The sequence below is a fragment of the Arvicola amphibius genome, chromosome 8 (assembly GCF_903992535.2).
Source record: "Arvicola amphibius chromosome 8, mArvAmp1.2, whole genome shotgun sequence".
Lineage (NCBI taxonomy): Eukaryota > Metazoa > Chordata > Mammalia > Rodentia > Cricetidae > Arvicola > Arvicola amphibius.
In genome coordinates, this window is record NC_052054.1 from 85460249 (window position 1) to 85487803 (window position 27555).

Below are 27555 nucleotides of genomic sequence, written 5' to 3' on the forward strand. Positions count from 1 at the left end.
AAGTGATTTTTTTTAAAGATGTATTTATTGTGTAAATAGTGTTTTGTCTGCATGTACATCTGCATGCCAGAGCGGGTATCCTATCTCATTACAGATCATTGTGAGCCAACCATGTGGGTGCTGGGTATTGAACTAAGGACCTCTGGAAGATCAGCCTGTGCTCTTAACCTCTGAGCCATAAAGATTTATTTTTATCTTGAAAAGTCAAAGGAAAACAAGATTTATTTTTAGTGAAGTGCGTGTCTGTGTGTGTGGGGGGAGGTTCTACATGTAAATTAAGGGCATGTCTGTGTGTGGGGTTTCTGTATGTAAGCTAAGGTGCCTGAGAAAGCCTGAGGCATTGAATTCACTAGCACTTGAGTTCCAGGCAATTGTCAGTCCCCTGACGTGGGTGCTATAGACCTATTCGCTGCCTTCTACAAGAGAAGTGAGTATGTACTCTCTAGCCAACATCTCTCCAGCCTCAAAGAAAATTATATTACTTTCTTTTCTTCCTTTGAGACAGGGTTTCTCTGTGAACGTTTCTCTACTCTCAGAAATCCTCAGAGGCAGGCGGATCTCTGAGTTCGAGGCCAACCTGGTCTACAAGAACTAGATCCAGGACAGGCTCTAGAAACTACAGGGAAACCCTGTCTCGAAAAAAAAAAAAGAAAAAAAAAAAAAGAAATCTTCTGCCTCTACCTCCTGAGTGGAGTGCTGGGAGGCACCACTGCCCAGTTGAAAATTATATCATTTAAGAAAATATTTTTGTGTGTGGATGTAGAGATGGCTTAGGGTTTAAGAGTACTGGATAAGTTAGGAACACTGGCTGCCTCTGTAGAGGACCTGTGTTTGCTTCCTGGCACCCATATGGTGGCTCACAACCAACTGTAACTCCAGTCACAGGAGATCTGACACCTGACCTTCACTGTCCCCAGGCGCACATGAGGTATACATACGAACATACAAAGGAACTCCATAAAAGAAAAACTTTATTTTATTTATTTATTTATTTATTTATTTTTGTTTTTTCGAGACAGGGTTTCTCTGCAGCTTTAGAGCCTGTCCTGGAGCTAGCTCTTGTAGACCAGGCTGGTCTCGAACTCACAGAGATCCGCCTGCCTCTGCCTCCTGAATGCTGGAATAAAAGGCGTGCGCCACCACCGCCTGGCAAGAAAAACTTTTAAAAAAATAGAATACGTGTATGTATGCTCTGAAGTGTGTGTGTCTACATGTGTGTACATGTGTATACATGCCTCTGCACTTGTGTGGAAATGAGAGGATAAGCGATTTGCATTTCAAAGCCTTATTCCTGAGGTCCAGAATTCTCCATTTGGCTGTTTTTAGAGTGGATATATTTAGAGGAGTCTTTTTGTTTGTTTTTTGTTTTTTGAGACAGCATTTCTCTGTAGCTTTGAACCTGTCCTGGAACTAGCTCTTGTAGACCAGGCTGGCCTTGAACTCACAGAGAGCCTCCTGCCTCTGCCTCTCAAATGCTGGGATTAAAGGCGTGCACCCAGTTTAGAGGAGTATTTTTATAGATACTTTTATACTGGGGACCTGCTACTTGAATTCTACACATAGAAGGGACATTTTCCTCCTGCATTCAATTCAACACAGCAAATTGCAGCCAAAAATTTGAGACATTTAACTGTTCTCGCTAAAGAAAACAAGGATGAACTGAGCGTGGTAGCACATGTCTAATCCCAGCACCTTAGAGGTGAAGGCAGGTGGATCAGTAGCTCAGAGTCCTTGGCTGCATAGCAAGTTTGAGGCCAGCCTGGGATGGAAAGGAGGAGGAAGGGAGGAAGAGAGGGAGAAAAGGAAGGAAGGAAAGGAAGGAAGGAAGGAAGGAAGGAAGGAAGGAAGGAAGGAAGGAAGGAAGGAAGGAAAGAAAGAAGGAAGAAAACCAAGTTGAACTGTAGGGTCTAAGTGCTTTGTCTGGTTGATTATATTTGAGGAAAATTATTGCCTGATAAAGTACCACTTTGAGAAGTGTTGCTGGGCTGGGGCCGCCCTGGACTGGATGAAGGGGGGGGGTGGGGAGGAGAAAATGAGCTGGAGTGCTGCGTGGTTCATCTCTCTCTGCATCCAGACCTCCACCCGCTGTGTGCATTCATCTCTCTCTGCATCCAGACTAGATGTTTGCCACTGGGCTTCTCCACCCTGGGGATTGTGTTCCATCCTAAAGCCAAGATAAGCCTTTCTTCCATAAGCTGCTTTTCCAAATACTTTATCACGGCAATGAGAAGAGTAACCGTGGACTTTACCAAAAGTAATTTAAAAAGCTGAGCTACAGTACACGCCTTTAACCCCAGCACTTAGGAGGCAGAGGCAGGCAGATCCCTGAGTTCAAGGCCAGCCTTGTCATTTTATGTGTCCGACTGGCCTTGTGATGACAGTGCACTGTGTGTACCTAGTGCCCACCCAGACCAGGAGAGGCTGTTCATTTTCCTGGACCTGGAGTCACAGTTGTGAGCTGCAGTGTGGGGGTGGCACCCAATCTGGGTCCTTTGCAAGAGCAGCAAATGCTTTTAACGGCTGAGCCATTTCTCCAACCCCCCAAAATAACTTTTTTTTTTTTTTTTGGTTTTTCGAGACAGGGTTTCTCTGCAGCTTTAGAGCCTGTCCTAGATCTAGCTCTTGTAGACCAGGCTGGCCTCGAACTCAGAGATCCGCCTGCCTCTGCCTCCCGAGTGCTGGGATTAAAGGCGTGCGCCACCATCACCCGGCCCCAAAATAACTTCTTAATAAGACACAAAAACAAGAAGTCATAAACTGGTAGAAAGGATTTGTAAAGCACACAGTACACTGGTATTCAAAATATGTAACAAACTTTCATAACTCAGTTAAAAAAAAAACATAGTAAATATCTTTGACTCATGTCAGCCTGGAAAAAAAAATGCTTAAAGGAGCTGGAGTGATGGCTCAGCAGTTTAGAGCACTGGCTGCTTTTTCAGGGGGACCTGGTTGACTTCTCATCTCCCACATGGTGGCTCCAGTTCTAGGAGATCCAAAGTCATTTTCTGGCGTCTGTGTGTTCCAGGCATGCACTTGGTGTATGGATATACACTCAGGTAAAACACCCATACACATAAAATAAGTAAATTTAAAAAATAAGGACTTTTTTTGTGAAGGCTTAAACCTAGCAACCTTGGAAAGGTTTTGAGAAAAACTTTTGTTCGAATGTACACATGGTGATTGCCTTTAGTCCCAGTGCTCAGGAGGCAGAGGCAAGCAGATCTCTTGAGTTTGAGGCCAACCTGGGCTATATAGTGAGTTCTAGGACAGAGAGAGTTACAAAGGCCCTGATCAACAAAAAATACAATGTATGCAAAAGTTTGAATACTAGTTTCTATACACTTTGTCATGGTTTCTCCAGGTCTTCTGTTTGTTTGAGACAGGGACTATGTAGCCCTGGCTGTTCTGGAACTCGCTCTGTAGACCAGGCAGGCTGGCCTCAAACTTGGAGATCCACCTGCCTCTGTCTCCTGAGTGCTGTGATGAAAGGCGTGCGCAACCATGACTCACTTGGTGTCTCCCACCTGTAAATAATGTACAGACATACATACACACACACATGTTCATTTGTGACTGAGGGTTCCAACTAGGCTTTCAGATCTCTTTCTCTTTTACTTAGTGTGATGAGAGATGGCAATGAAGGAGGGGTTCTCTCCTTCCACTTTGTGTGTCCCAGGGATTAAAGTCATCATAGGGCTTGATGGCAAGTGTCCATCTCCCTGTCCCCCAGCTATTATTATTATTATTATTATTTTATTTTATTTTGAGATAGTCTCACTCCATTGGTCAGACTGACTTTGATCTATAGCTCAGGCAAACCTTGAATTTGTGATCCTTTTGCTTCAGTCTCCCAGCTGGCCTCCATCACTCCAGTGCTGGGATGAACGGCCTGCAGACTTAACTGCACACAAGGGATTTGATCTCATAGAAGTGCTTTTTTTTTTTTTTTTTTTTTTTTTTTTTGGTTTTTCGAGACAGGGTTTCTCTGTGGCTTTGGAGCCTGTCCTGGAACTAGCTCTTGTAGACCAGGCTGGTCTCGAACTCACAGAGATCCGCCTGCCTCTGCCTCCCGAGTGCTGGGATTAAAGGCGTGCACCACCACCGCCCGGCTTCATAGAAGTGCTTTATTCTGCTATTCCACAGTTTTAGGTTTTGCTACTTATTGCTAAAGCAATGGATTTTTAACTGACCCTGGACACTAATAATGCTATTTAAATTTTGAAGGCTCAAACTGGGAAAGTTGGGCTGAGACATTTTTTTTAAAGATTTATTTATTTATTATGTATACAGTGTGTGTTCTGTCTACATGTATGCCTGCAGGACAGAAGAAGGCACCAGATCTCATTATAGATGGCTGTGAGCCACCATGTGGTTCCTGGGAATTGAACCTCTGGAAGCACAGTCAGTGCTCTTAACCTCTGAGCCATCTCTCCAGCCCTGAGACATTTATTTAATAACTTTCTGGGGGAATCTTGTTATGCAGCCCATGCTGGCCTCAAAAGTGATCCTCCTGCCTCAGCTTGCTGATTACAGACAGTCATGCACCATCATAACCTAGGATCCTTTAAAAGTATTTTAATTGTTGTTGCTCATAACATAAATTTGTGTGTGCGCTCACACGTGTGTGTGCACGTGTTCATGCCATAGCGGGTATGTGGAAGTCTGAGAACAACTTATCTAGTCTTCTGGCATATGGATCCAGGGAGTTTACTGCATGTGGTCAGGCGTGGCAACAAGCCCCTTACCAGCTGACCATCTCTCCAGCCCCGTTTTGTTTGTGTGCATGTATATGCAATGCACATGGCTATCCGAGGACAACTTTTGGGGATTGGGGCTCTCCTTCCACTGTGGGCTCTGGGGATGGCACTGAGCAAGGTGTGAGGCAAGCGGTGTTTTGCTTTCATGCGCCTTCTCACTGGCCCCCAACACTTCCACTTTACATTTGATCAATGAAATGTGATCATCGGTCAAATTGACTTTCCTTTCTCATCAGACAGGTAGATAATGAGGTAGTTCCCCTTGACATGTGCTCCCCAAATGCTTGCTTCCAGACCTTGTGTCTGGGCCAGGCAGGGCTGGAATTCCCTCAAGTCCTAGGAGATAGGTGTGTGTGGCCAGGGTGGGAGGTGGGGAGCGGGGAGGAGGAAGTGGGGATTTGTTTCACTTCCATCTTGCAACCAGGAGGCCAGGCTACTGCAAAGGGGGCCTGGAAGAAAGGAGTCCTGTCGCTCAGAACTGGCTTCCTGGGTCATTGGAGCTCTACACATAAGGATTGCTTTTCTTTCTTTTCTTTTTTTTTTTTTTAAATTTATTTATTTATTTATTATGTATACAATATTCTTTCTGTGTGTATGCCTGCAGGTCAGAAGAGGGCACCAGACCTCATTACAGATGGTTGTGAGCCACCATGTGGTTGCTGGGAATTGAACTCAGGACCTTTGGAAGAGCAGGCGGTGCTCTTAACCTCTGAGCCATCTCTCCAGCCCCAGGATTGCTTTTCTTTACTATGATTGCTCTTCCAGCAGAGAACAGATTTTTAGTTTGTGGCTCTGGGGACCCAGTCTCCAGCCATGTGGCCTCGCTGGCTCCATACTTCATGTGACTGCACTGGTGCTCAGAAGCATCCTGTTGGCATGCCCTAAATCCCAGGGCCTGGCACTGTAAGAGAGGAGCCCTTGCATTTCAAGGAGACTCTTACCATTGTCACAGCTAAGGCCCTGAAGTCTAAGCCTGGTCTGATATTAGGAGTGCCAGAGGCTAGCAATTGCCACTGGTGCAGGTTGCTGAGCCCCGTCCAACACCTTTGAGTGAGCAGACTATGCAGTACGAGCGAGCCCCTCTTTGGCTGGATCTACATATGCAGAAAATTCTAGAACAAGTCAAAGAAAAGCAATACTTGATGGTAGCAATAGAGAACCCTGGCCTGGCAACCAATTTCCAGACTTGAGTCAGCTTACAAACCCAGAACCCTTTGAAAGGAACGGCAGGTCCCCTCGAGTAAGAGGCATGTTGCAATACAGAGGAGTCTGTTAGCCTTTCACGCATCCTTTATCCAGAGGGACCAAGCTCTTCTAACACTGCAATTGTACCTCCGAGAAAAGGAAACAATTGGACTTCCCAAGGCCTAGTAGATAGTGGTTCTAAATTGACAATAATTCTGAGAAATCCCCCATCCGAAACAAAAATAATGCATTGTGACTCTCTGGTTAAAGTAGGGACTTTATGGATGTCAGGTGTTCAACAGGTTTATTTTTTAGATTTTATGTGTATGGGTGTTCGTTGGTGCATATACCCCCTAGAACTGCAGTTAAGGATGGTTGTGAACCTTCGTGTGTGTGAGCTGGGAACTGAACTTGGGTCCTCTGCAAGAAGCAACAAGTGCTCTTAACCTCTGAGTCATGGCTCTAGCCTCAATTTTGGTGGAAGTCAGATTGACAATGGGACCTGGAACTCACCCTGTGATTCTTTTCTAAGTCCCAGAGTGTGTAATTGGGAGAGATATACCTAGGAGTTGCTAGAATGCCCACTCTGGCGCCCCGTGTCAGAAACTGTCAGACTCCACACTGGTGTCCCGTTTGGAAACTCCCAGAATTCCCACATTGGTGTCACATCCATGTGTAACGCACTATCAGGCTGCGCTCCCTAAGCAGAACGCCTGGAGGGAATATGGGGAGGTTATGGGCTCAGCTGGGGGTGGGGGTGTCTGGAATGCGCCCAGAGGTCCCCGGGGCGTAGAACCTAGGCCACCGTTGGCCCGCCCACGTCCCCGCGCAGCCCTCGCGCCCCTCAGCCCGCCCGTCGCCGCCCCCCACATTCCACAGGCCGCTGCGCAGTCTCCTTACTCGCATTCCTGACGGGGCAAAGGAGTCCCTCCGCCACCACCCCCACCACCCCTCCCGAGCCGGGCCTTGGAGAGCGGAGGGGGCGCGGCCCCGAGCTGCGCGCGCATTCCTCCGCCGCGCGCGCCCCCCTCCCTTCCTCCCTCCCCTCCACGGCCCCGCGCGAGCGCGCGGCCCACGCCGAGCGACCGCGACCCCGGCCCCGCCCCGCCCCGTGCCCAGGGGTCCCGGGGCGGGCTGTGGTCTGCGGAGCGGCGGACGATGCAGCGGCGCTGTCGGAGCGGCAGCGGCGGGCGGCAGAGGCGTAGGTGACGCGCCGCGGCGGTGGCGGCGGGCCGACGGCCATGCAGCGCTCGCGGACGGCCGCGGACGACGCGGCTCTGCTCCTGGCCGGGCTGGGCCTGCGCGAGCCGGAGCCGACCGCCGACTCCCCGGGGCGCGTGCGGCGCGGGCCTCGGGCCGCCGACGAGGCGGCGCCCGCGGCGGGCCGCAGAGTCAAGGGCGGCGGCGGCGGCGGCCTCGAGGCCGCGCCCGACGTCCCCAGCCGCCCCGAGCGAGGCCCGCGCGCCAGCCTGGCGGGTTCGGACGGCGGCAGCGCGCGCTCCAGCGGCATCAGCCTGGGCTACGACCAGCGCCACGGCCTCGGTCCCGGGCCGCCGTCGGGGGGCAGCGCGCGCTCCAGCGTATCCAGCCTGGGCTCCCGCGGCTCAGCGGGCGCCTATGCCGACCTGCTGCTGCCCGGCGTCGGCCCCGCGCCCGCCCGCTCTCCGGAGCCCGCCCCGTTCCCGTTGCCGTCGCTGCCGCTACCCCCGGGCCGGGACGGTGGCCCGAGCGCGGCCGAGCGGCGGCTGGAGGCGCTCACGCGGGAGCTGGAGCGCGCGCTTGAGGCGCGCACGGCGCGAGACTACTTCGGTGAGCGCGCGGGCCGGGGTCAGGGAGTCCGGGGGTCCGGGGGTCCGGGGTCCGGGATGCCCTAGTCGCGGGTGGGGTCTGTTCTCCAGCCACAGACGCGGAGGTGTTGTTCCGCGCGCGCTTCCTGACTTGAGGCGGGAGAAGCGGGGGATCCAAACAAAATCAGGTTGATTGGCAAACTAAACTATTTTCTGGACACTTTAAAAAAAAAAAAAAAAGATTTACTTAAAAGACAAGGTCTCACTGTGTATAGCTCTGGCTGGCTTGGAACTCACAGAGCTCTTTCAGCCACTGCCTTTCCAGTGCTGGGATTAGAGACATGGATTGGCAAAGATTTAGTTATGTGTACGTGAGGGTACCCTAGGAGGCCAGAAAAAGGTGTCAGGTCCTTTGAAACTGGAGTCACAGTCGATTGTGCTGGGAATGGAATTCGAGGCTTAGCGCTCTTAATTGCTAACCCCATCCTTCAGCCCCTTTTGCTGGGCGTTCTTCTTCATCCTTAGCATCGCTCCTGCTCACCCTACTAATGCTTGATGAAGGGAAGTCTCCCTCCCCTTTCAATTGTGTGAGCCATGGTTAGGGAGAGAGAGATGGGACGCCCTAGGGACACAGGCTTCAGTGCTCGTGGTGGCTGCAGATAGGACCGTGTGAGGCTACAGGACTAAGCCAGGTACGTCATGGATTAATTTTTGTTCTTTAACCTCAGTGGTTTTCAGGACTCTGCTTGTTCCCCTTAGCCTCAGTCAGTTTGCTTTTCTATTCTCTCAGCATCCTTCTGGTCTCCTGCCGCCCATCCTGCTTCCTACCCCACTCGGAGCACTGAGGTTCCTGTTCCTCCCTCCATGCTTTCCGTCCACGGCCAGCCTCACTCTCCTGCCATCTGAGAGGGTAACAGTCTTCTCTGTAGCCTCTTCCTCCACCCACAGCCTCTCTCTTTCCTTTGGCACCTTTCTTTCAGTTATAAATCTGTAGAAGGGTTACACACGTGCATACATACACTCTCAGACAATACGTACACATGCACACAGGGACAGGGCTGGTGAGATGGCTCAGTGGCTAAAGATGCAACTTGCTTCCAAGCCTAACTTCCTGAGTTTGATTCCCGGAATCCACATGGTAGAAGGAGAGAACTGACTGACTCCTGCAAGCTGTCCTCTGACCTCACATGTACCGTAGCATGCACATATACTCGTGTGTGTACATGTATGCAGGTAAATATTTCTTAAAAAGCACAAATTAACTTCCAAACCCTTATGACCATAGAGTCCCTCTGCCCTTTCATCTTGCCTTCCTCCCATCTCAGGTTTGCTCATTCCCTCCCTCTCTCTCATTTCTGAGTTGTCCTGTGCCCTGGGGTCACTTTTTTTTTTTTTTTTTCCTGAGGCAGAATCTTGTTCTCTGATTCAGGCTGGCCTAGAACTCTGCTGAGCTTTCTGATCACTGAGATTGTAGGAAGATGGGAACCTGCTGGGGTGGTTCCAGTTCCATCCTGTATTCCTGCATCCCTGCATAGAAATGCATAGAATGACCACACTTGGTCATTCTAAAGTATGTTTTTATTAAAGCAATCTGGGTACATACAGACGATATACGTCTAATTTAATGCACCATAGGGCCTTCCCTTTCTGTATACCTTTTTGTCCCTTTTTTACTTTTTTAAAATTTCTTTTTAAAGATTTGTTAATTTTATATGTATGAATATTTTGCCTGCATGTATGTATATGCACCACATGTGTTCTTGGTGCCCACAGAGGCCAGAAGAGGTGTCAGATATCTGGCACTGGAGTTACGCATAGTTGTGAGCATTCCCATGAGTCCTGGGAATTGAGTCCCAGCCGTCTTCTTCAAGAGTGATCAGCTAGTCAGCCAGTGTTCTTAACCACTGAGCCATCTCTCCAGACCCTTTTTTTTTTAGTTTTTGAGACTGCGTTTTGTTATTGTAGCCTTGGCTGGTCTGGAACTTACAGTGTAGACCAGGCTGGCCTCAAAATCACAAGGATCTGCCAGCCTCGGCCTCCCCACCCCCACCTTCCAGTGTTGACTACTGTGATTCAGTCAAGTAAATGGTGAGGTCTGATTCTCTTGGCTGGTGGAGGAGTAAGAAGACGGAAGGAAGAGAAGTCTGGCAGTGTGTCTGGGTGGGTTGTTGGGGCCTGCATAGCATGCCAGTTACACGCTGAATCAGGACTGGAGGAAAATTAGGGAACAAGCCAGGTGTGGTAGCGTAGAGCCATTATACCTGCTAACTGAGACACAGGTTGAGAGAGCTTGAGCCCAAGTTAGCGGCAACACAAAGAAGACCGCATGAGATGAGTCAGTGCTAAGACGTTCTGCTAAGCCTGACAGCCTGAGTTCAGTTCCCCAGGACCCGCAGAGGGGAGAGTCCATGGTGGTGGACCAAAGGCACGGGTCCAAGGACACGTAAGAGCTCCCATCTTTGGTTTTTTGTGAGGCAGGGTCTTTTACCAGCCCTGGCTACCCAGGAACTTGCCTGCCTCCAGAGTGCTGGGATTAAAGGCCCGGTCACCACACCTTCTCCAACAAGGCCACACCTCTTACTGCTTCCCAAGCAGTTCCACCAATAGGGACCAAGTATTCAAACATGAGTTTGTGGGGACCATCTCATGCAAACCACACAGAGATGCTGAGTATCTGAAGCAAGCAGCCTTTGTGTCTCCTGGAGGGCTGGGCTAAAAAGTGTACAAGACTTGGAGCCAGGCATCCTCCTAACACTGCCGGTCAGTCCTATTTTCCCCCCATCTGACCTGCTGGGGTGGTCCCAGTTCCATCCTGTATTCCAGGATCCCTGCGTAGAAAGCACTGTCCGTTCTTCTTTTAATGTCTTACTTATTTTTATTTTATGTTCCTTACTGTTTTGCCTGTATGTATGTGTGTGGGTATCAAATCCCCTGGAACTGGAGTTATGGATAGTTGTGAGCTTCCATGTGGATGCTGAAAATTGAACCTGGGTCCTCTGAAAGAGCAGAGAGTGTGCTCTCAGCTGCTGAGCCATCTCTCCAGCCGCCCTTGATCTGTTCTTAGCAAGCCTTACTTCTCTCCCTTGTGCTTGTTTCCATCTGACGTTATCATCGTTGTCATCATTATTGTTACGATTTTTGTTGTTGTTTGAGGCAGGATCTCCATATAGACCCCTGGCTAACCTAAAGCTTGCTATGTAACCCAGGCTGACCTGGACCTCTGAGCTATCTATTCTCTTGTCTTGGTCTCCTGAGTTCTGGGGTCACAGGCGTGCATCATCCGACGTGTACCCCACTCATCTGACATCTTGTGACTTCTGCCGTGTGTCTCTTCTCTGGAGCAAGCACATGGCCCTTGGGGCTGGGGATTTCTCTGCACTACATTTTCTCTACATTTAAGAAGTGGCGCACGCCTTTAATCCCAGCACTCAGGAGGCAGAGGCAGGTGAATCTCCGAGTTCGAGGCCAGTCTGGTTTACAGAGTGAGTTCAGGACAGCCAGGACTACACAGAGAAACCCTGTCTCGAAACTCCTCCCCCTACCAAAAAAAAAAAAAAAAAAAAAAGAAAGAACAGAAAAGAGAAGTGTGTGAGCAGGCAGCAGGCCATGTTTGTGGAATGTGTAGAGAATATTCGAACCTTGTACAGCCAAGGATGGGTACCTGCCTAGGACAGTGATGCCCTTGAGTGTACCTTTGTGAGGTCAGAAGGGACATATTTATTTTTGAAGAGTAGGATTTGGTTCCGAGGCAGTAGGAAGGTTGTCTTACTCAGTATGAGGCGGAGGGGCGTGGAGTGCCTTTTCTTGGTCTGATGCTCATGGTCATAGCTCATAGCTGACTTCATCAGGGCTCTCCTGCACTGGTGCTCCGTGAAGCTCTTTGAATGCCCAGGCAGCGGTAGCTGCCCCTACGTGCTGCCCGTGTTCACTGCCTTTCTCGTCACGGGGACCAGCTCCCTGACTGAAGCGACTTAAAGGAGGAAGGATTACTCCTACTGTCCATCATGGCAGGAGCATGGCGGGCAGCGCCTCCCATCTCAGCGGAATTGGGAATCAGAACATTTGCACAAGAGCAGAGTTGAGCTACAACCTTCCAGACCTGCCTCTAGTGGCCTCTGTCCACCAGCCAGGTGCTTAAAACACAGAACATTCAGCTTCCAGTAGGGTCCTTGTAGCTGAATGTTAGACCAGGGATTTGGTGGTACTGTCGTTGGGGCCTGGCTGGCCACCCAACTCCAGGACATAGTACTAGCTGCTGCTTTCCTGCTCCTTCCTCACAGGCATTTGTATCAAGTGTGGGCTTGGCATCTACGGAGCGAGGCAGGCGTGCCAGGCCATGGGGAGCCTGTATCACACCGACTGCTTCATCTGTGACTCCTGTGGTAGGTAACAGTCCCTACCCCAGCCCCTGCCCCGGTACTCCCTCGCACTCGAGTCTCAGGCAAGGAGACACTCTGCTCTGGGATGGAAGGAGGCTGTCACATTCTCCCTATGCACACGGCTCGTGACACCTTTCTGGGCTTGATCTGAGAGGCGTAGGTCTGAGGAAGGAGCCATGGAACAGCTGAGGGGCCTTTTGTCGGCTATCAGAAGGGCTCCTCTCTGGTCTGCCTGGGAGGGATAGGGGCATGGATGAGAGGGCTTGTACCATCTGGACATGAGGCTAATATTTGTAAACGTATTTTAGCTATATTTCTTTGACTTTATGTGTGTGAATGTTTTGCCTGCATGTATATGTGTGCACCATGTGTGTGCCTGTTGGATCCCTGGGTACTGGTTCTGTGGATGGATGACTGAGTCACCATGTGGGTGCTGGAAATTGAAGCTGGGTCCTCTGTAAGAGCAGCCAGTGCTCTTAACCACACCCCACATGGAATATTTCCATAGTTTATTTTATCACAATGACATACATAGGATCAAGGCAAAGAAATGCTATTTTTACTGGCACTCAGGAGGCTGAGGCAGAAGTAGAGTTCAGAGCCAGCCACAGTAATGCAGAGACCCTTCCTCAAAAAGAAACAACCAAACTGCTCTGTGTCTAAGGCTGTGCTGCCATTCCTCACATTCCCCATCCCTCTGGCTAAGTTTGCCTTGCGGTGCACAGTCTCTGGGCTGGAGTCACTACTCCCTGGAGGTTTTTAGCCACAGATAACTGGGGAGCTCCTGGGGACTGAGGCAGGTCTGTTCTCAGACTGGACTGACAGTGGCTCCAGCTGTCAGCAGCCCCTTTTAGCCCCTGGATTTGGCTTTATCTTGAGGGCGGCTGCTCTCACAAGGGTGATTTTTCTTTTAACCCATGCTGCATGTGTGAGTAGTGTATTTCTCCTGCCTGCCACACGGTAGTCTGTTGTGTGATCAGACCACAGCTTGTTTCTCCATGTAATCGCTCCTAGACACTAGACACCTAGGCCGTAGAGTTCATCCATGCTCAGGTTTTCACTTCTCCTGGGTGTATTGCAGGGAGTGGGATTTGGGGGTCATAGGGTATGTGTGTGTGTAACTTCATAAGAGACTGCCACATTGTCTTCCCGAGGAGCTGTAGCATTGACAGTCCCCTAGAAACCTAAGAGCCGCAGTGCTCTGCACGTTTGCCAGTCATTGGTGGTGTTGTCTTTCCGAGTAGCTGTTCTGCTGAGTTCATCTCATCGTGAGTTTAATAATGCATCTTTCCCAGTGAGCATCTTACTGTTGGCTTTTTGGCCATTAATATTTCTTCTTTTCTTTAAAAATACATTTTTATTATGTATGTTTGAATGTGTGTGCAAGCATGCATGCACATGTGCTTGCATGTATGTCAGGAGGTGGAACAAAACTTGCAGGAGTCAGTTCTCTCTTCCCCCACGTGGTTCCAGGGATCAGACTCACGCTGTCAGGTGTGCAGCAAGCATCTTTGTTGCTGAGACATCTTGCCAGCTTAATACGTATTTTTTTTTTTTTTTTTGAGAAATCTGTTCAAAGCTTTTGCTTGTTATAAAATTGGGAGTTTCTCTCCCTTCCGCCCCCACACAGGGTTTCTCTGTAGTCCTGACTGTCCTAGAACTCACTCTGTAGACCAGGCTGACCTTCAACTCAAAAAAAATTCTCCTGCCTCTGCTTCCTGAGTGCTGGAACTAAAAGCATGCACCACCACAGCCTGGTCAGGATTTTTCTGGGGGAGGTAGTTTTTAATTATTGTGTGTGTGTTTGTGTGTGTCTTACTCAGTGGAGACTATGTGTATATGAAAACATGTGCCCAAGGAGCCCACGGTGTCCTATTCTGGAGCTAGAGTTAGGTGACTGTGAGCCATCTCTTGTGGGTGCTTGAAACTGAACCCAGGTTCTCTGCAATAACAGTACATGCTCTTAACCGCTGAGCCATCTCTCCAGCCCCCCTCTTTGTGTGATTTTTAAAAACTATTTTAGTGATGCTTTTGTTAAGAAATGTTCAATTTTGGGGCTGGAGAGATGGCTCAGAGGTTAAGAGCATTGCCTGCTCTTCCAAAGGTCCTGAGTTCAATTCCCAGCAACCACATGGTGGCTCACAACCATCTGTAATGGGGTCTGCTGCCCTCTTCTGGCCTGCAGGCATACATGTAGACAGACTATTGTATACATAATAAATAAATATTAAAAAAAATGTTCAATTTTGACTAAGCCCAATTCACCAGTTTTTGTGTGACAGGATTGAAGGATTGAGCAACCACACTCAGTTGAGGTTGTGTTTGTGTTTAGGTTGATAACAGTTTCATAGTAGAGTTATGTGTGTGCAGAGGCTGCAGGTCAGCCCCAGGTGGTGTTTCCTGGGAAGCTTTTGTTCTAGGAGCTTTCACTGGGACCTGATGCTTACCAATTAGGTGAGTGTAGCTGGCTAGCAAGCTGCAAATACCCCATCTCTACCTCCACAACCCGGGAACTGTAAGGGTGTGCCACCATACTCGGCTTCTTATGTGAATGCTGGGGACTGAACTCAGGTCCGTGTGTGTGTGTGTGTGTGTGTGTGTGTGTGTGTGTGTGTGTGTGTGTGTGAGAGAGAGAGAGAGACAGAGACAGAGACAGAGACAGACAGAGAGAGACAGAGAGAGAGAGAGCTTCGCTGACAGCCACCTCCCCAGCCTGCCTTATCACTTTCATATTGATTTCTAAAAAAAAAAAAAAAAAATGCTGAGATTGGGCAACTTTAGCAGTGGACACAGCTGGTGTGAGCTGAAAAGGATTTGGACCCTCTTTTTTTTTTTCTTAAAGATTTATTTATTATGTATACAGTGTTCTGCCTGCAGGTCAGAAGAGAGCATCGGATCTCATAGAGGGTTGTTTTGTAGTTGCCAGGAATTGAACTCGGAACCTTTGGAGAACAGCCAGTGCTCTAAACCTCTGAGCCATCTCTCCAGCCCCCCAAGCATGCCACTTTTTGTGGTGATGACAGAAAGCATGTACTTCCAGGTCAGAGTCTTCAAGCTCACTCACTTCCCATTCTGCTTGATCCTTGACTATCATGGGAATGGCAGGTGATTCTGGGAGATTCTGCGTACTCTCACTATGTGGCAACCCTTAGAAACCTCAATAGAATTGGGAATTATAATTTTTTAAAGATTTTATTTATTTATTATGTATACAGTATTCTCAGTATTCTGTGTGAATGTGTGCCTGTAGGCCAGAAGAGGGCACTAGATCTCTTCAGCCCGGAATTATAATTTTTTAAAAAATTGTTTTAGAGGGGCTGGAGAGATGGCTCAGAGGTTAAGAGCACTGGCTGCTCTTCCAGAGGTCCTAAGTTCAATTCCCAGCAACCACATGGTGGCTGGCAACCATCTATGATGAAATCTGGTGCCCTCTTCTGGTGTGTAAGCATACGTGCAGACAGAATGCTGTATACATAATAAATAAATTAATTAAAAAATTGTTTTAGAGCCGGAATCTTTGTGATGCTCAGTATGACCTCAGACTTCACAGTTGAAGCAGTTCTCCTGCCTCAGTCTCTGGGGCAGCTGGACCTCCAGGAGCCCCAACAGGAGAACCCCCCAACCCTTGTCCCAGAGGCGCATCTTGTCTGTAATGCTGGACAGCAAACAAACTCACCACTCCCCCATGGGAGATAGATGCTGTCTGTCTTCTGAGTTCACTCTGTGAGTAAACTTGAAAAAGAATCTAGACTGAGAGCTGCCAGCCTCTACTTGCAAGATATGTGGGATGACTTGGGAGTTGGCTTCCCAGCACTCTTCCTTTACCTCTGTCTTCTCGGATTTCTCTGGGCCAAGCCTGGTTTTACAGGATGCAGGGCCATACACATAATTCCCTAAGTTTATCCTGTAGTGTAGCTTTCCAACTCCATGCTGTTACCAGTATAGTTTTCATTTTTGTATGTATGTATGTATGTATTTATGTATGGTACGTGTGGTATGTATGTATTCATCCATCCATCTGGTGTGTGTGTGCATGCGCACATACATGTGCACATGTATGCATGTGTGTTTTTAATGTCAACAGAGGTCAGGAAGGTGTGTTCCAAGATCTCTTGGAGTTGGAATTACAGCTAGTATGGGCCACCTAATGTGAGTCTTGGGAACCTAACTTGGGTCTTTGGCAAGAGCAGTGTGCAATCTTAACCATGAGCCATCCTCTTCCCCAGCCTCATAAATGCAGTTTTAAAATGGTGACTTCGCCTGGTGGTGGTGGCACATGTCTTTAATCCTGGCACTTGGGAGACAGAGGCAGGTGCATCTCTGAGTTTTAGGTCAGCCTGGTCTACAAAGCAAGTTTCAGGACACCCAGGGCTACACAGAGGAACCCTGTCTTAAAAATAAAAACAAAAAAAAACCCAAAAAACTTGTAGCTTTGTATTCCCAATATTTGTTGCCAGAATAAAAATGCATTTGACATTTGGTTTTCGTATGCTGGCCATCTATCCTATCCTGCAATTACAGTAAACTTAGGGTTAGTGGGTTACTAATGGTTTTCTCTACAACACAATCATGTCATCTATGACTATAGATAGTGTTACTTCATTTTAGTCTACATTAACTCTAATTCTACATATCTCATTATTGTACACTGCCTAGAACTTCTAACACAAGATGGAGTCATCTTGTTTTGTGGTACTGGAAATTTATTCCAGACCCACACCCCAACCCCTCACTGGGGATTCTAGGCAGGGGCTCTACCACTGAGCCACACTTCCAGCCCTGAGGTTTTTTAGACAAGGTGTTCCTATATATCTCAAGCTTGCCTTGAACTCCTACTGCCTCTGAAATTACAGGTGTGGGCCACCATACTCTGCCACCAAACTGTTAAGAGGAAAACTACTTAATATCTCACCTAGGTGCTTGATGCCGCTGAGTGTTTTTCACAAGCACTCTCAGCAGGCTGAAGTTCCTTCTTACTGCTAGCGCCTCCTGCTGGATGGCAGTGCCAGGTGAGCAGTAGAGGTAGAGGCAGTTGAGGTAAAGGGAGAGGCATGGGGAAAGAGACCTTCCTGTATTTGCTTTGATTATAGTTTTTACTTTTACAGTTTTTTTTCTGGAATATTGTTTTTGCTTAAGAGAGACCAGGTTGGCCTCCAGCTAGGCTTTGTAGCCAAGAATGACCTTGAACTTGAGGTTCCTCCTGCGTCCACAGCCCAAGTGGAATTACAGGCATGTGCTACCACACCTAACTTTATTGTTTGGTATTTCGAGGCAGGATTTACTTTATAGCCTAGGCTGTCCTCAGCCTTTGGGGCCCTGCCTTCACCTATGGGATGCTGGGTTATAGGTGTGAGACACCGTTCTGGCTTGACATGTTTTTAACAGCAGCATAGCATTAAAGGGATGTTTAGAGGGGGCTGGAGAGATGGCTCAGCAGCTACGAGCTTGTATGTTGTACTTACAGAGGTCCTGAGTTCAATTCCCAGTAACCACATGGTGGCTCACAACCATCTGTGATGAGATCCGGTGCCCTCTTCTGACATAAAGGAGCACACACAAACAGATGAAGGGTGTTTGGAGATGTCCGTAGTTCATTTTCTCATTGGTGGGCGGTGAGTGCTGACACTCAGCCAGGCTCTGTTCCCGGTGTCAGCTTCCATCCTCCCCCACCCCTTCCCCTCCAGGGAGACGACTCCGCGGGAAGGCCTTCTATAACGTGGGTGAGAAAGTGTACTGCCAGGAGGACTTCCTGGTGAGTCTGCACTGTGTTGCTGGCCGAGCTGGGTGGGAGCAGGGGCGGGACCCTCCTTCGGACTCACATGCAGACCTGAGGCCAGCGACAGTGAGTGCCCCTTTGTCACGTGACGTCCTGGATCCTGTGTCCCCTCTCAGTACTCCGGGTTCCAGCAAACTGCTGACAAGTGCAGCGTGTGTGGACATCTTATCATGGAGATGGTGAGAACCTCCCCATGACCTGGAGTTCCCCACCCTCTGCTGCTGCAGACCGCTGGCAGGGCCCTAAGCCATGGCCTCTGGGGGGCAGTGCTGTGTCTCCTGCCCATGCTGACCTTTCGGCGCCTCCCCCAGATCCTACAGGCCCTTGGCAAGTCCTACCACCCGGGTTGCTTCCGCTGCTCAGTGTGTAACGAGTGTCTGGATGGTGTTCCCTTCACCGTGGACGTGGAGAACAACATCTACTGCGTTAGAGACTACCACACGTGAGTCTCTCTTGCTGAAGCAGTGTGGGCCGCAGCATGGCCTCTCCAGCTCTTTCCTGCCTACCTCTGCCTTTTTGGTCCTGGCCTTTTTTTCTTTTTCTGCCCTCGTGTTTTCTCTGCAGTTGGGGTAGGGACAGCTCTGATTTTGGTGACAGGAGCAGAAAGATGGGACTCCTTATTTTTTGGTGGGATACATCAGGAAAGAACCTGGAGATGGTATCAGTAACCATTATGTTTCCAGAATATGTTTCCATATGCTCGGGAGCAAGTGTTCCAATTCTTGAGCCTGAGGACGGTTCCCAGTGACGCCATAAGGGCAGGGCAGGGACATCTGTGATTCCTGGTCTCTCTTCTGACTGTTCCCTGCCATTGGGCCTTTTCCTCCCAAGGAGAAAGCCCTGGTGCCACGTGGGCAGCCAGTCTGTTATGGTGGCTCCAGGCTTAGGCCTCAGAGCCTTGGGTCTCTGCTGCTGCTGACTTTTGAGATTGGTGCCAGCATTTGTCCTTGGTACTCAGGGTGGAGCAGAGGTCTCCCCTAGGGATGGATTCAGTCTGGGCGTCAGGGACTAGAGAATGCATAGGAGACGGCTGGAGGGAGCCTGAGGCTGTCCTGCAGGAGGAGGGAGGGAGGGGACGGATAGGAACCTTGTCTACCATTACTACCAAGAAGGCAGAGGCTGCACACTTGCCTGTCCGCTCAGGAGGCAGGCTATCTTAGAGCTGTCGCAGTAGCTCCACCCATGTCACCTCGCCTCTACGTTCTCACCTTCTCGCGCCCACTTCCTTTATCCTTGCAGGGTGTTTGCTCCAAAATGTGCTTCCTGTGCCCGCCCTATCCTCCCTGCCCAGGTAGGAATACTTTACCCAGAAGCAGAGGGTGCGTGATCCTGAGGCTTTGCCCGATCCTGCCTGCTTTGCCTCAGATCCTGGGCCATATTAGGAGTGGTCAAAGGTGGCCATGCTCTGCATTCCGCAGGGCTGAGAGTATAGAGGACGTTCATGCAGGGGGTGGGGCAGGTGTACCCTGGATGCATTTCAGGGAAGAGGTGACCCTGATTCTCATGACCCACTGTGGCACTCTGCTCCATTACTTGTAACAGGAGGGGCTGCTCACCTGGCTCATTCAGTTCTGCAGTGGATGTTGGGTAGCCTAGGGCTAGAAGAGCAGATAGGGAGGCCTTGGCCTGTGTAGCTGTCTGGGTCTTTCTGCATGAACAATATCTGTTTAAGTCAGCTTCCTGAGGAAGCGTGGTTGCTAGTGGGAGTTCCTGCATGAGCCAATACCCATGTGACTTTCTTACTGTCACATGCATATGTATGACTCCAGTTGGGGAAGATGCCCAGGGCACATACACATCTCCTCTTGGGCACGTGCTGAAGTGCCGTGTCCTTGTCCGAGGACAAGGTGGCACATTGTAGAGAGAGGTGCTTTAATGGACAGGTCATGGTGCTTCAGGTCCAGGGAGCACTCGTGTGAATCTGCCTCTTTTTTCAGGGCTGTGAGACAACCATTCGTGTGGTGTCCATGGACAGAGACTACCACGTGGAGTGTTACCACTGTGAGGTGAGCCCTGGCCTCACGCACCCTCCCCTGCAGACACTGTCACCCTCCACCCTGAACCCTCTCTCTGTAGCTTCTGCTCCATATTCTCCTAGAAAGCCTTTTCCTTTCTTTCCACCCATGCCCAGTTTTCTTTCAGATAGTCCCATTTTCACTAAGTGGGTATTGGATTTAGTAGAATGGACGGGAATTTAGACTTGGCGGCGTCCACATAAAGTAGTGTGTTGCTGTTGAAGGGAGTTGTCAGAACTTTGAAAAACTGTGGGAGGTTTCCTGGGGGAGGCGGCACCCAGCCTGAGCTTTGAAGGGTGATAAGAGATAGGATGTGTCCGTCAGAATTCTAGCAAAGGATGAGTATGCTGTCACTTCCTGTAGCAAATATCGAAAGTCACCAATTTACATAGAAAAGGTTTATTTCAGTTTGGTTGTAGAGGTTTAATCCCATGATGGTTGGTTGACGCCATTGCTGTGGGCCTGTGGTATGGCAGAGCTGCTCACCTCATAACTGGTAAAAGAACAAGAAAGAAGGTTTGGAGAGAACTTTGAGATGGCCCACTGTGTAAGGATACCTGCTACTGAGTCTTAGGACCCACGTGGTGGAAGAGACAGCTGAGTCTGCAAGTTGTCCTCACCTCCACAGGCATGCATGGCAGCACCACTTCACATACAAATAATACATGCAGCCAGGTGATGGTGGCACACCTTTAATCCCAGCATTCGGGAGGCATGCAGATCTCTGAGTTCAGGCCAGCCTGGTCTGCAGAGTGAGGGCTAGAACAGCCAGGGCTACACAGAGAAACCCTGTCTTAAAACCAAAACAACAACAACAACAACAATAATAAATGTATAAAAAAAGAGGTCAATGTTCTGAAGTCCCCTTGACCAAAGAACCAAAGCCTCTTTGGCAGTTCAACCACCCCTCCATGGACAAGGGACCAAGCTTCACCTCCCCCCACTTTCTTTGTTTGTGTGTTTTTTTGAAATAGGTCTTACTGTATAGCCCTGTGTAGTAAGCTTTCTCATTGGACTGTCTTGGACCACCAGGCTGCAAATAGAGACACAGACTTCTTAATTATGAAAGCTTGGCCTTTGGCTTAGGCTTTTCCCAATTAGCTCTCATAATTCAGATTAAGCTGCTTTTATTAATCTACATTCTGCCATGTAGCTTTTACCTCTCTTCCATTCTGTGTATCTGGCTTGCTCTGCCTCTCATTAGTGTCTCTCTGCACCTAGATTCATCTTCCCCTGACTCCCCAGAAATCCTGCCTGTCCTCTCCTGCCTAGCTGTTGGTTATTCAGTTATCTATTAAACCAATAAGAAGACACCTTGGTGGGCTGGAGAGATGGCTCAGTGTTTAAGAGCACTGCTCCAGAGGACCTGGGTTCAATTCCCAGTACCCATATGACAGCTCACAACTATCTGTACCTCCAGTTCCAGGGGATCTAACACCTTCAAACAGACATACATGTAGGCAAAACACCAAAGCACATAAAATAAATCAAAAATAATGAAAAAGAAAGTACCTTGGGAAAGATACATCTTCACAGTGTACAAAAAGATTATCCACAACATTTCCCCATTTTTGTCTAAAATAAAGTTGTACTCTGTCTAACACAGTAAAACTATATATAGTAAGAACAATTATCAGGCCAGGTGGTGGTTATGCACACCTTTAATCCCAGCACTCGGAAGGCAGAGGCAGGAGGATCTCTGTGAGTTTGAGGCCAGCCTGGTCTACAAGAGCTAGTTCCAGCGGGGCTGGGGAGATGGCTCAGCGGTTAAGAGCATTGCCTGCTCTTCCAAAGGTCCTGAGTTCAATTCCCGGCGACCACATGGTGGCTCACAACCATCTGTAATGAGGTCTGGTGCACTCTTCTGGCCTGTAGGCATACACGTAGACAGAACACTGTATACATAATAAGTAAATAAATAAATATTAAAAAAAAGAGCTAGTTCCAGGACAGGCACCAAAGCTACAGAGAAACATTGTCTTGAAACAAACAAACAAGAACTATTCTTAGATAATGTTCAGTCCATTTTTATTTGGCATATTCAGAAAAAATATTATCTGTCTTGATGAGTTCAAAGTTTTATACCTAAACCACTTTTTATCATAACATATTACCAACCTAAAAATCGTTTTAGACCTTAAAACATTTTCTTAGATGAGCAACTTAAACTTTTATGTCTCTCAACCTTTATAAACTTTACATCTCTTTTGCAAGTTTTTTTTTTTTTTTTTAAATGTGGTAACAAAGACAATATAACTAGTCTCCCATCAGAGACCCAAGAAGGATAAAATATTACCTGAGTAATCAGGAAATGTAGAGCAAACAACTTTCAAAACTATAGAAATTACAGAAACAGCTGGCTTTCTGCCTGGACAGTCACCCAGGGCTCCTCTGCGATGTTGGGGCATCCATATCTGACAAGACTTTTCTGTGGAGCAGGGATTTTTAAGGACTGTCCTACCTTGTCTTGGCAAAGTTTGGCATTCATTATCTTTTGTGTCCTGTTTGTCCAATTTGGTCAGCATACTGTCATCAGTCGAGGCAAGGGCAGTTTCTTGTCCAGTGGCTAACTTTGCCACACACACACAAACAATGGAGTTTCCTCAATGCCCATTGTCTTCTATGAAGTAGATTAATGCTGCCAGGAGCAGATGTGTCTCACTGTCATAAAAAGGCTTATGTTATTAAAACATCTTAAATGTCATATTCTGGCCTCTGAAGTGTTTGACAACCATCTATGTATCTGAAATATTTCTGGAGCTGGGCCGTGGTGGCGCATGCTTTTAATCGGGAAACAGAGGCAGGCGGATCTCTGTGAGTTTGAGACCAGCCTAGTCTACAGAGCAAGTTTCAGGACTGGTTCCAAAGCTGCACAGAGAAACCCTGTCTTGAAAAACAATAACAGTTGGGCAGTGGGGGCGCCCACCTTTAATCCCAGCTCTCAGGAGGCAAAGGCAGGAGGATCTCTGTGAGTTCGAGTCCAGCCTGGTCTGCAAGAGCTAGTTCCAGGGCAGGCAACAGTGACACAGAGAAACCCTGTCTTTTTTTTATATTTATTTATTTATTATGTATACAATATTCTGTCTGTGTATATTTCTGTAGGCCAGAAGAGGGCACCAGACCCCATTAAAGATGGTTGTGAGCCACCATGTGGTTGCTGGGAGTTGAACTCAGGACCTTTGGAAGAGCAGGCAATGCTCTTAACCTCTGAGCCATCTCTCCAGCCCTGAAACCCTGTCTTGAAGAAAAAAAAAGAAAGAAAAAAGAAAAACAACAACAACAAAAAAATTATCTCTTGAAAACATATCTACATGACTATAAGTTTTATTGTTATAAATGACTAACTAGTAATCTACATTTTTAAAATTATCCTAAACAGTTTGTAATAATAGTCTTTAAGGGTTAGAACTTTACATTTTAAAATGAACTGCAGTACAATACCTAAAACAACAGTAGAAAATATTTACAGTATGTTCTAACAAAAATAACTTTAACTTTGTATAAGTATACAAAGATCTATACCAACGTAAAATATTTAAGACTAGTAGTTGCTTTTTTTTAGTTTAAAAGTAGATTCAATTAATTTGCCGTTTTATTTTATCAATTCCTATATCCTGCTCTTTTATTTTCAGAAAGAGATCCTTGAATCTAACCTGCTTTGTTTAGTTTTTCCCTGACCATGAACAAAGATATAACCCCAATGCAACATATTTCCTGATTTTCATTTTGAAGTCAAGACATTCTTAAAATATATAGGTTGGTTTCATTTAGCAGTTTTTTGCTATAACCCAGTGTCTATCAGCAGTGTTGATTTTAGCTTATCAGTGTTCAAAGTCAACAAAGCAACATACAGGTTCCACGTGCCCTGTCTATTTACATCCTTATGTGGCTACACACACACACACACACACACACACACACACAAACACAAACACGCGTGCGCGCGCTTGTGCATATATATTACTCTCTTTAAAGACTATTATTTTTAAACTATTTTCTATGTCTATTCCCATTTTTTTCTCTTTCTTTAGCATTTAAACACATCTCAAAGTATTTTGTACCTATTTAGAGGTTTTTTTCGGCCTAAACCTGGCTTTCCTAAGCATTTGCAGTGTTCTCTGACCGGGGGACCAAAGCTTGAACTGCTAGGTGGCAGAGCCCTCCTCTGTTTACTGAGAGCCCAGCCTCACACTGGCAGGTAGCAGTGGGAGCCACGTTTACTGCAGTAGCTCTGGGAAGTTGCTGACCACTCTCCAGAGTTCATACAAGTGACAGCCAATTGCTGTATGTGCTGCGGGGAGTCCCAGGTGGCCACGGTTGAGGTGACAGTTGGCTGACATGACTTCTGTTCATGTGGTCATGACACATGTTGCATGCCAAATATAACCGCTTCTTTTATTGTTTTATTAACTAATAAATAAAGCTCAGGAGTCAGATATTAGGGTATAAACCTGATAGATGCACAGAGTGACAGGGGAAAGGATCAGCTGACGACCCCCCACCAGTGCAAAGTGTAGTAAGGTTTCTCATCGGACTTTCTTGGACCTCTAGCCCCCAAATAATGACACAGAGACTTCTTACTAATTATGAGAGCTTGCCTTAGCTTAGCCTTTTCCCCAAATAGCTCTTATAACTTAGATGAACCTGCTTCTATTAATCTATGTTCTGCCATGTGGCTTTTACCTTTGTTCCATCTGTATGTCCAACACGCTATGCCAGAGGCCTCTCTCTGGTGTCTGTGCATGGCCAGTACTCATCTTCTCTCCCCAGAAATCCTGCCTATCCTCTCCTGCCTAGCTATTGGTCATTCGTTTCCTTATTAAACCAATCAGAAGACTCCTTGGCAAAGACACATCTTCACAGTGTACAAAAAGATTATCCACAGCAGCTCTGGCTGTCCTAGAATTTGCTGTGTGTCTGCACTGGGACACACGGGTCCTGTGCACGCTGTTAGAACTCTTGCTGAGCTAGATCTGCAGTCTTTGGAATTATTTTCATAGCCAAGGCTGTACTCAAGCCCAGTCTCCTACTGGGTTTAGTCTGCTAGATGTGTTCAGAATTTTGTTCTCTTGTTTCTTTGAGACAGTCTTGCTATGTAGATCAGGCTGGCCTAGACCTTGACTTTCTGCCTCTGCCTCTGGAATCCTGCGATTATAGATATGGCTCCTGCACCTGGCTGTTGGCTGTTACTTTGTTGTTGTTGTTGTTATTGAGTTTAAAGTTATATTTGTACGTGTGGGGGTATCCATATCTCTGTGTGGAGTGCAGAGTTGGAAATGGAGTTAAGAGGAGTCTGTGGGAGTCTGGCTTGTTCTGTGGGTGCAGGGGTCTGAACTGTGGTCTCCATGGTCGAGCAGCAAGCTCTTAGCACTGAGCCTTCTCTCCAGCCCTGCCTTGTTCTTAAGAACCAGTAGCTTGTGAAACCAGGCGGTGGCGGCGCACACTGTTAATCCCAGCGCTCGGGAGGCAGAGGCAGGTGTGTCTCTGTGAGGTTGAAGCCAGCCTGGTCTACAAAGCAAGTTCCAGGACAGCAAGGGGGTATAGAGAGACCCTGTCTCAAGCAACTAAAAAATAGAAACAGCTGGGCAGTGGTGACACATGCCTTTTATCCTAGCACTTGGGAGGCAGAGCCAGGCAGATCTCTGTGAGTTGTTCCAGAACTGGCTCCAAAGCTACAGAGAAACCCTGTCTCCAAAAACAACAACAACAACAAAAAAAAACAAGAACAAAAAGCCAGTATAGCCTATTAGGCTGAGCCTACATTTACTACCCATCCCTGTCCTTTTTCTGAGACTGGCATTAATTCCAAGTCCTTGGGTGTTTCTTTAAGGTCCTCTGCCCACCGGGCCAGCTATCTACCCCAACCCCGATGTTTCTTTGGTGAGGATGTTGTCTCCTGCTTACTGGGGTTCAGGGTTGTGTTTTTTCTTCTGCAGGATTGCGGGCTCCAGCTGAGCGGGGAGGAAGGACGCCGCTGCTACCCCCTGGAGGGGCATCTGCTCTGCCGCCGGTGCCACCTGAGGCGCCTTGGACAGGGCCCGCTCCCCTCGCCGGCTGTGCATGTGACTGAGCTCTGAGAAGCAGCCATCCGGAGAGAAGGGTGACCCACGCTCCTGTCTTCTCCCTTCCACCGAGCTGCTGTCCCTTCCGCAGGGGCCGGACCCCCGCGACAAATAAGCGACTTCTATTTATTCACCTTCCGTGCCTCAAGCCACTTCCCCTGCTGGGTTCCGGGACACCTGCACCCTGCAGCCTTGGGATAGGCCACCTTCCTCCTCCTGGCCTCAGCTCCCAGAGGCAGGGCCTTGGTGCCATGGGGGAAGGGTGCCTTATTTGTGTGCGATCACAGCCAGGGCAGTGACACCTGGGAAACACCAGGTTTGGCCTTGATGGGTATTTTCAGCCACAGGTCTCTGCCTCTCTGGATCCCGGCAGGGGTGGTGCCTTTCTAGCATCCTCAACCTCAGAAGACCCTGAACGAATCCCAGGCACAGAGAGCGAGCCCACCAGAGCTCCCTGCGACTCCGGGGAGCATCTGTGCACACTGTATCCGGCTCTACCACAAAACCATGTGATTTGACTTAAATTAAGTTCCTCTCCAGAGGATGTTTTCATTTTCTTTAAAAGAATATAGTTTTCTTCTAAAAACTTGGACCAAGTTGGGTGTTATCTTAGTCACAGCAGATTCATGATCGCACATGGCCTGTACCACGTAGCTAGAGTTGCGATGTTAAGGACACGGCCTGTACCACGGCGGTAAGGACACGGCCTGTACCACGTAGCTAGAGTGGCGGTGTTAAGGACATTTGTAGTTTTAACTATTTTTCCATGAGTTCTAGAATGTCGCCACATCTGCTTCAGATTTCAGTGTGGCGTGGAGTGTCAGCATCTTAGGGAAAGGGACCTCGTGAGCTTCAGGCAGGGCAGATGTAAATTAGATTTTCTTTGGAGAGAGAGTACTTCCTGGGTACTCTGAAGTACTGGCAAGATTTTGAGGCTGGTTAATGAAGACATTGAACCTATGCTTGTGCGACCCTGGCCAGAATCCTTTGTTGCCAGTGCTGGGTGTGGCGTGGCTTTGGTTTTGTTAATTGTTTATTTCGAGTCAGGGTCTCCCTTTGTGGTAACCCAGGCTGGCCTTGAATCTCCGAGCCTCCTTCATGAACCTCTGGACCAATGTTTGTGAAAGCTTTGGCAGAACTGAGCACTACTGTTGCCAGGGAAACTGAGACTTCCCTTTTAGGGTTCTTCATCTCAATTTAAAAGTTTAGTAATGGGCCAGGTAATGGTAATGCGCGTGCCTTTGATCCCAGCTGTTGGGAGGCAGTGGCAGGTGGATCCCTGTGAGTTTGAGGCCAGTCTGGTCTACAGAGCTCGTTCCAGGACAGGTTCCAAAGCTACACAGTGAAACCCTGTCTTGAAAAACCAACAGAAAAAAAGTTTAGAAAAGGACTCAGGGTCCTGAGTTCAATTACCAGCAGCTACACGGTGTCTCACAACCATCTGAAATTAGATCTGGTGCCCTCTTCTGGTCTACAGGCATACACATAGGCAGAATACTGTATACATAATAAATAAATTTTTAAAAAAGAGAAATGGACTCAGAAGGAAGCCCAAGGACAATTTAATTAGAGTTTAAGGTAGGTAGTACAGGTC

At 48.1% G+C, this 27555-nt stretch overlaps 1 protein-coding gene across 1 annotated transcript; it reads left to right on the top strand.

Moving 5' to 3' along the window:
- The first annotated feature begins 7183 nt into the window (after positions 1-7183).
- Positions 7184-27165, top strand: LOC119820893 (WT1 interacting protein). Its single transcript, XM_038339599.1, has 8 exons — positions 7184-7751; positions 12010-12111; positions 17793-17860; positions 18001-18063; positions 18196-18326; positions 19124-19175; positions 19822-19890; positions 25836-27165. Exons 1-8 carry the CDS (start codon positions 7184-7186, stop codon positions 25974-25976), a joined length of 1194 nt encoding a protein of 397 aa, XP_038195527.1. The 3' UTR covers positions 25977-27165.
- The last annotated feature ends 390 nt before the right edge of the window (positions 27166-27555 follow it).